Source organism: Bidens hawaiensis, unplaced genomic scaffold (genome assembly GCF_021521415.1).
Source record: "Bidens hawaiensis isolate Kalapana, Puna unplaced genomic scaffold, B.hawaiensis_p1.1 tig00009951_1, whole genome shotgun sequence".
Taxonomy (NCBI): domain Eukaryota; kingdom Viridiplantae; phylum Streptophyta; class Magnoliopsida; order Asterales; family Asteraceae; genus Bidens; species Bidens hawaiensis.
The window spans coordinates 363,189-371,408 of NW_027491753.1; the positions used below are offsets into that span (position 1 = coordinate 363,189).

General features: G+C 38.3%; 1 protein-coding gene and 2 pseudogenes across 1 annotated transcript; 1 reads left to right on the top strand and 2 right to left on the bottom strand.

Annotated features, from left to right (window-relative positions):
• The first annotated feature begins 499 nt into the window (after window positions 1-499).
• On the top strand, window positions 500-3,734 carry LOC143533905 (uncharacterized). The gene is made up of 5 exons (XM_077028533.1): window positions 500-2,291; window positions 2,383-2,535; window positions 2,972-3,043; window positions 3,146-3,362; window positions 3,457-3,734. Exons 1-4 carry the CDS (start codon window positions 528-530, stop codon window positions 3,251-3,253), a joined length of 2,097 nt encoding a protein of 698 aa, XP_076884648.1. The 5' UTR covers window positions 500-527; the 3' UTR covers window positions 3,254-3,362; window positions 3,457-3,734.
• A 577-nt stretch (window positions 3,735-4,311) lies between these two features.
• LOC143533931 (epi-neemfruitin B 7-O-acetyltransferse L7AT-like) lies at window positions 4,312-5,712 on the bottom strand (annotated as a pseudogene).
• A 640-nt stretch (window positions 5,713-6,352) lies between these two features.
• LOC143533886 (epi-neemfruitin B 7-O-acetyltransferse L7AT pseudogene) lies at window positions 6,353-7,806 on the bottom strand (annotated as a pseudogene).
• Between the last annotated feature and the right edge of the window lie 414 nt (window positions 7,807-8,220).

The following is an 8,220-nucleotide window of genomic DNA, read 5'->3' on the forward strand; positions in this document are numbered from 1 at the left end:
TCAGACCACATCTTCAGTTGCAGACATGAAAACAGATGAAATCAGCTTGCAGACAGTTTATGTCTGCAAAAACAAACAGCACCTTAGTCAACAAAAATCAAAACCGGTTTATGATCGGTTTCAATTCGTGTTGAAACCGTTTTTTTACTAGAATACGATCGGTTTCCGTTCGGTTAACCGATTTTGGTGAAGAAAATTACAAAATGGTTGTAAATCTAAAGTTTCAATCGGTAACCAGTTTCTACATAACTGGTTGCAAACCGATACGGTTTCAGTTAGTTTAATTTTTGGGTCGGTTTAGTTAACCGATTTATTTGTACACATCTATGGATGAGCTGGTTTAAGAGGGTATGAGCTATCTTTAAAGAAAAAAAAATCTATAAGAGAAAATTTCTTTAGCAGATTTGGTTCTAGATATGTAAGTACTTTATAGTTAATTGACTAAACCTATAAACCCCCAAAATATCAAAATCTCTCTCTTTTCTCCGACCATCCAACACATTTCAAAATAAAAAACCCACACCACAATGAACACTCTCCTCCTCCCTCCACCCTTATCCACCACCACCAACTTCCGTCGCCGTCACCGCCACCCACCTCTCTCCTCCACCACCTTCACCTCACCCCATACACCCCTCCGTTCGTCCCCTTCACCCTTCTTATCCGAAACCGACACCATCACCCAATCCGGCGTCGTTTCACTCTTCCCACACCGCCAATACGACTTCACTCCACTCCTTAACTTCCTCTCCACCTACAATAATAATAATAATAATAATAATAATAATAACAACACCTCTAATTCAAACAATTTAAACTCACCTACGTCACTTGACTCTACCGAGTTACGACTCGCTGAGTCATACCGAGTTGTCCCTGCTCCACTCTGGCACGCACTTTTAAAATCCCTAACAACAAACTCTCCAACAACTAACTCTTTCAAAATCAGTTACGCATTGGTGACGTGGCTGCAGAAACACAACCTGTGCTTCAAATACGAGTTACTCTACTCGATACTAATCCACGCGCTCGGCCGCTCACACAACCTATACGAAGCCTTCTTATTATCCCAAACTCAAACCCTAACTCCATTAACATACAACGCATTGATCGGAGCCTGTGCGCGTAACAATGAGCTGGAGAAAGCTATCAATTTAATGGATAGAATGCGGCAGGAAGGTTTCCAGTCTGATTTTGTTAATTACAGCTTGATTATTCAGTCGTTGGTTCGGAGTAATAAGATTGATGCAGGTTTGTTGGAGAAGTTGTATGTTGATATGGTATCGGATGCGGTTGAGCTGGATGGTCAGTTGTTGAATGATATATTGTTAGGGTTTGCGAAAGCGGGGGATGTGGATCGGGCGATGTATTTTTTGGGGGTGATTCAGGGGAGAGGGATGAATCCGAAGACGTCGACGGTTGTTTCGTTGATTTTGAGGTTGGGGTGTTCGGGGAGGGCGGAAGAGGCGGAAGTGATTTTTGAAGAGATTAAGGGAGGGGGAGTTGTGCCGAGGACGCGAGCTTATAATGCGGTGTTGAGAGGTTATGTTATGAGTGGGAGTTTGAAGGATGCGGAGTTGGTAGTGATGGAGATGGAAAAGAATGGTGTGTTGCCGGATGAGCATACATATAGTCTTTTGATAGATGCGTATGGTAATGCGGGAAGGTGGGAGAGTGCGAGGATTGTGTTGAAGGAGATGGACGCGAAAGGCGTGAAGCCGAATTCGTTTGTTTTTAGTAGGATTTTGGCGTGCTATCGTGACCGAGGCGAGTGGCAGAAGTCGTTTAAAGTGTTGAAGGAGATGCAAAAATGTGGGGTGAAACCGGATAGGCAGTTTTATAATGTGTTGATCGATACGTTTGGGAAGTATAATGTGCTTGATCATGTGATGTTGACGTTTGAGAGGATGAAAAATGATGGGATTGAACCAGATACGGTTACGTGGAACACGCTTATAGATTGTTATTGTAAAGCAGGGGATCATAAGAATGCACAGAAGCTGTTTGATGAAATGCGTCAAAGAGGATCCGTGCCTTGTACGACTACTTATAATATTATGATCAATTCGTTCGGGGCGCAGGAAAAGTGGGATGAAGTGAAAAACTTATTGGGGAAGATGCAGAGTGAAGGTTTGTTGCCTAATGTTGTTACTTATACCACATTAATTGATGTTTATGGGAAATCAGGAAGGTATAATGATGCGATCGAGTGTTTGGAAGTGATGAAATCGGCTGGTTTGAAGCCGTCAACGACCATGTACAATGCCTTGATTAATGCCTATGCACAAAGGGTAAATTAAGCGTATAAGTTTGACTTTTTAGTCAATGTATTAAGTTGTTTTAACTTTTATTTAATGTTTTTGTTTTTTAATTATTGAACAGGGTTTATCAAATCAAGCAGCTAATACATTTAAGATGATGAGCAATGATGGTCTAAAACCAAGTCAGTTAGCTCTCAATGCGTTAATTAACGCGTTTAGTGAGGATAGAAGAGACGTTGAAGCCTTTGCGGTTTTACAGTATATGAAGGAGAATGTAAGTATTCTATACTTTTTGTTCAATTATGATTGTGAATATCAATAATAATCTAAAGTTTTTGAGTAAATTGATGGGCAAATGACGAAAATACCCTATGGACTTCTGCTGAATCTGCAGTTTTGCACCTTAGTCTTGCGCCTTATATTTACATAATTAAGTCTCTAAACATATAGAAACTCAACGACAAGGTTGTTTGGTAAGTTTTATAGAAGTATTCATGCAAACAAGATCTATTTGTTGAGTTTTTATAAGTTAAGGATTCAATCATGTAAAAGTTATTATGTGCTAATTCAAGCAAAGTCTATAGGTTTTTTATTCTAACATTTACTCTAAAATGATTTATAGATAAAAACATGAACCAAATCAACACGTATAGGGGTCAAAATTGTCAACTATTTGCTAATTATATTGCTGTCACTATTTCCTTATACAGGGCTTGAAACCAGATGTTGTTACATACACTACGCTTATGAAAGCTTTAATCCGTGTGGAAAAATTAAGTGAGGTATGAAATCTTCAATTTTACTTGCAGTCTTTACACACGTAAAACAGACACAAACGGTGTACAGGGCACAATTTGAAACAATAAAATGGTGCAAATTTTCAGGTTCCTCGTGTATATGAGGAAATGGTAAAATCGGGGTGCAGTCCAGACGGTAAAGCCAGGGCTACATTAAGGTCTGCTTTGAGATTCATGAGACGGACGTTAGAATAATCATTATTATCATTATACTACTCAAAAGGAATCAGTTATCGTTATGGTTGTTACCCGCCACAAGTGGCAGGCTTAACCACCGGTATCAAAACTCAACAAACACACATGAGTTCAGTTTCTTGCTTAACCATTTATTACAATTTTTCGGATCATGATCATTTAAATGTTTGAAACCGTGGTTTCTGTTTTGTTTGTGATTAAAGGTAAAATGAATTTGAAGCAAGCTAGTGATTCGATGAAACGATACAAATGATCAAAAACGATTCTTGCCCAGACAAACCATAATGCATACAAAGTTTTATTATTGTTGTATTTTTTCCGCACATATCTTGTTTTCGTATAATCATGCAAATCCACCATGGACTTGAAAACTGTAGTTAAAATGAGTACCAAAACCATAAACCTTAAATGTATATTCCATGTCACGTGTGGATTTACTGTGATGAAATTTTGTGTATAAAAAAATGCATCTTTATTTGGAGTTGATAACTAGTTGTCCTTTGTTGGAAGATGTGTAACTAATGTTCAAGTTAATATATTTAAATTATTAATTAGGCTTTTATAGTTTGTCACATCTAAGTCAATAAGCAGAGTTTTAGAAAAGCTGAAGTTTTACATACATCTCATTTATTAAACAAGCATGAGCTTAACTTTGCATACAGACCTTTTAGGCTAGTGCTTAACCTCGAGCCCGACTTTGCATGGGTTACACCAATACACTGTTGGAAGTAATTTCAGACTTCAAGTCACAAGTTGGTGAACTTGAGGGACCAATATTGACAAGTAGGTCATAGTGGTTATGTTTCCTAATTGTATTGTAATTATAATAGGTAATGTCTTTGATAGCAAGTTAGGTTAGTCTATATAAACCGAGTTATGGTTAGACATTAGATATTATGAGTTTGGTGTAACCGAGTTAGGGTTCATCAAGAGTCAAACCAAGTTAGGGTTTGAGGGTTTGTAATCAGTTTTGAGAGTGATAATTTCTGATTAATATAAACGAGGGTTATTCGTTTAATATTCGTGTGTTGATTATCGATACGGGACTTGATACACCCTGGTGCAAACCAGCCACTTTCACCAGTTCATTACATTTCTAGAGGACTCGGATCAACCGATGCAATTTCAAGTAACTCCGGATCATGTTTCAATACATGCATCTCTTCTTCATCGAGGCTCACCCATCCTTCTATTCCATCGCCATCTTGTGTGTTATTTAAAAGCACAAGGTTCATAAAAACTGGTCTACCCTCAGAAACACTACTGCACACCCATATCGGCTTTCCCCACCCAAAATCGGCCTGACTTGTAAACCCGATATGATTTACACAATCTTGAATACCCTTTAAACATTCTTCCATCACTTCTACCCCTTTATCACCTTGCATTTTCTTCACAAATTCCTCGTTTACTATTGACATGTCATCATGCACTTTCTCAAACAGATCATGCAATGGGACTCGTGAGCCCGTATCACATTCCGCACTTGCAATAAAGATCAACCAATCGTGTTTTCCGATAAAGTCGTCGTTTAATGTTTTCTAAGGTTAACCACATGGCTTAACAAAGATGGCTTCAACTTCTTCAAATGCAGCCATGATACACTTCCACAGCAAGCCAGACACCATCTCAACACGGGTCGGGTTGTTTAACACGTTTTTGCCGGCCTTTGACTTCAAAATGGCTAATTTTGTTGAATCAAAAACAAATCTTCTTGTTTTACACTTACCCTTCTTGAACAAAGATCTCCACATGACCTTTCATGAATCTTTGAGCCGCAAATCCTTAGCAGGAAACAAAGATGGCACGCACATGTCCGGATAAACGACTTCTTTTGACCCTTGACTCGACCCGGCCCATGGTTTTACAAACGTGCTCCAGGCTCGATCATCGAGAATCTTGTGTGAAATGCATAAACTAATAGCAAGCCCACAACATAAAAAAATGGTAACTTGAACATTACTTACACAACTTCCTTCACTAGATGCATTGAAACTAGGCTCACATGGGGAGGAAATGGTTAATAAGATCACGATCAGGACAGTTCAAGAACTCGTTGAGCCGAGTATTGACTTGAGCGACTGCAAAACACGCGCCAACATCATTACAATCGATTAAAAGATCGGACTTTATTGTCCCGGCTAATGGGTAGAAGCAAACTAGTGTTTTGGATAATGAATCTTTGAGTGACGTTAATCGTTTTTGAAAGTCGAGATCGGTTTGATTCGGGTAGTAGAGATGATGGATGCATAAGGGGCGGGAATGAGTTGAAACAAGAAGGAAAGATTATATGATTTAAGGTTTTGTGGTGTTGGGGATGATGGTAAGATGTGTCTTTTGAAATGATTTCGGTAGTTGTGGTTTTGAGGTGTGGTATTTTTGCCTCCCTTGGAAATTAGCAAACACAACGCCCTATCTTCAAGAAGTAATATTGTAACATTTTACATAAACTGAGTCATCTTTCTGAGTTTTTTTTTCTTTTTTTTTTAAATGTGACATGCAATTGGATCATGTATTCACATGATCTTGAACCAGCTTCTGCGAATTCGTTAACGGTGTCAAAACATTATGATTATGAAAAAAAAATGTAATTTGAAGGTAAATTAGAGTGTATAAATTGTCGTAATAAAAAAAATGTTCTAGGTGCTATCATACAAACACCACAAGATGCTTGGGCCAAATTTCTTTGGTGGAAAGCTGTTCTTTAAAATTATTTCTGAAATGTTCTAGCTGAGTAGCTATCATACGCATCTTCTCTTCGTTAATTAAATTTGTATTTTCTTGACTTTCCAAAACAGAATGGGGTTAGACTTATTTTTTGTAGACTTTTAGTTATGTTTTTCTAAATCCGTAATGTTTGACATTACATGCGTGTTCATATAAGTTGTCAAAGTTGATCCGCAATTATAGAACAATGAGATCCATATAGTTGTCACAAACAATTACATGTTTCACAAAAGACCTTATCTACAATAAACTTAACAAGTGATATGTAATAATAATAATAATAATAATAATAATAATAATAATAATAATAATGGGTCTATAAAAACTGAGCTCTCATAAGTTAAACGAGCCGAGATTCTCACAAGCTAATTTACTTAACGAGCTCAAGTTTGCATACAAAGACCGTTTAGGCTCGGTTGAGCCTTGTTACACCCTGGTTCAAACCGGCCACCTACATCGGTTTATTACATTTGTAGAGGACTCGGGTCAACCGACGCGAACTTAAGGAGCTCAGGGTCATGTTTCAATACATGCATCTCATCTTCAACCAAAGTCACCCATGCTTCTATTCCATCACCATTTTGTGTATCATTCAAAATCACAAAGTTCAAAAATACCGGGCTTCCCTCGACAGCACTACCGCTCACCCATATTGGCTTTCCAAACCCGAAATCCGCTTCGTAATATCCCATTTTACACCAACTCGTAAACCCGACATAGTTCACACTCTCTTTAATACTCTTTAAACATTCTTCCATCACTTCTACCCCTTTATCCCCTTGCATTTTCTTCACAAACTCCCCGTTGATCTTCGACACACCATCGCGCACTTTCTCAACAAGATCATGCAACGGGGTCCTCGAACCCTTATCACATTCCGAACTCGTGAAAAATATCAAGTTACCAATCGAATTTTCCAATAAAGTCGACGTTAACCGTTTTCGAAGGTTAACCACATGGCTTAACAAAGTTGGCTTCAACGAACCCGTCTTTTCTTCGATTGCAGCCATGAGACACTTCCATAGCAAACCCGAAACCGCCTCCACACGGGTCGGGTCTTTTAACCCGTTTTCACCCGCCTTTGTTTTCAAAAGGGCTAATTTTGTTGAATCAAAAACAAATCTTCTTGTTTTACACTTGCCCATTTTAAATAAAGATCCCCACATGACCATTGATGAATCTTTGAGCCTCAAATCTTTAGCGGGAAACAAAGATGGCACGCGCATGTCCGGATAAATGACTTCTTTCAACCCGTTACTCGACCCGGCCCATGATTTTATTAATGTACCCAAGGCTCCACCATCAAGAATCTTGTGTGAAATGCATAAACTTATAGCAAGCCCACAACACTCAAAAATGGTGACTTGAACATTACTTACACAACTTCCTTCACTAGAACCATTAAAACTCATCTCACATGGGAGGAAGTGGTTAATAAGATCAAAATCGGGTCGGTTCAAGAACTTATCGAGCCGAATATTGACACGAGCCACCGCAAAATAGGCGCCAACGTCGTTACAATCGATTAAAAGATCGGATTTTATTGTCCCGGCTAACGGGTAGAAGCGAGTTAGTGTTTCGGATAACGAACTTTTGAGTGATGTTAATCGTTTTTGGATGTCGAGATCGCTTTGATTCTGGTAGTAGAGTATGATGGGTGCATAAGGGGCTGGAATGAGTTGGTCTAAGATTGAAAGATTTGAGGTTTTGTGGTGTTGGAGATGATGGTTTGATTTGTTCCTTAGATATGATTTCAATTGTTGTCATTTTGGAGTTGAGTTTGTAGAACACACAGAAAAGAAAACAGGCAGGAGTTGTAGGTTCTAAGATGAAGTGCGTTGGGATCATTATATAAGTGAAGAAACTAGGTGACACTTGACAAGAACAAAACGTGTTACTTGTTGGACTTTTCTATAAAAATGATTCTTGGAACACTAAAGTAATATACATGCTTTGGGTGTGCTAATTAATTATTTTAACAACGTGATATTATCATTTCTTTTCATCGTAAGCTGGCAAGATTCCTTTAGAAAGATGCCGATTTAATCCAACGGGAATATTGTAAATACTCGGGACGTGTATTTGGTACGGGATTGATAAGAAAAAATATTTTATGGGCTCAAATAGAGATATGGTACAAGATGATATACTGTGTTGATTACTTGATTATCCTATACTCGTTATTTTACCTTATGAATATAAAGTTATATATGAGTTACACCAACATTACCTAGCCCCTA

Excerpts from the sequence above, each read along its gene's own strand:
- LOC143533905 (XM_077028533.1), top strand. The coding sequence starts at position 528 with ATGAACACTCTCCTCCTCCCTCCACCCTTATCCACCACCACCAACTTC. Across the intron at positions 2,292-2,382 it reads TTAATGCCTATGCACAAAGG|GGTTTATCAAATCAAGCAGC; the intron begins GTAAATTAAGCG and ends ATTATTGAACAG. Across the intron at positions 2,536-2,971 it reads TACAGTATATGAAGGAGAAT|GGCTTGAAACCAGATGTTGT; the intron begins GTAAGTATTCTA and ends TTCCTTATACAG.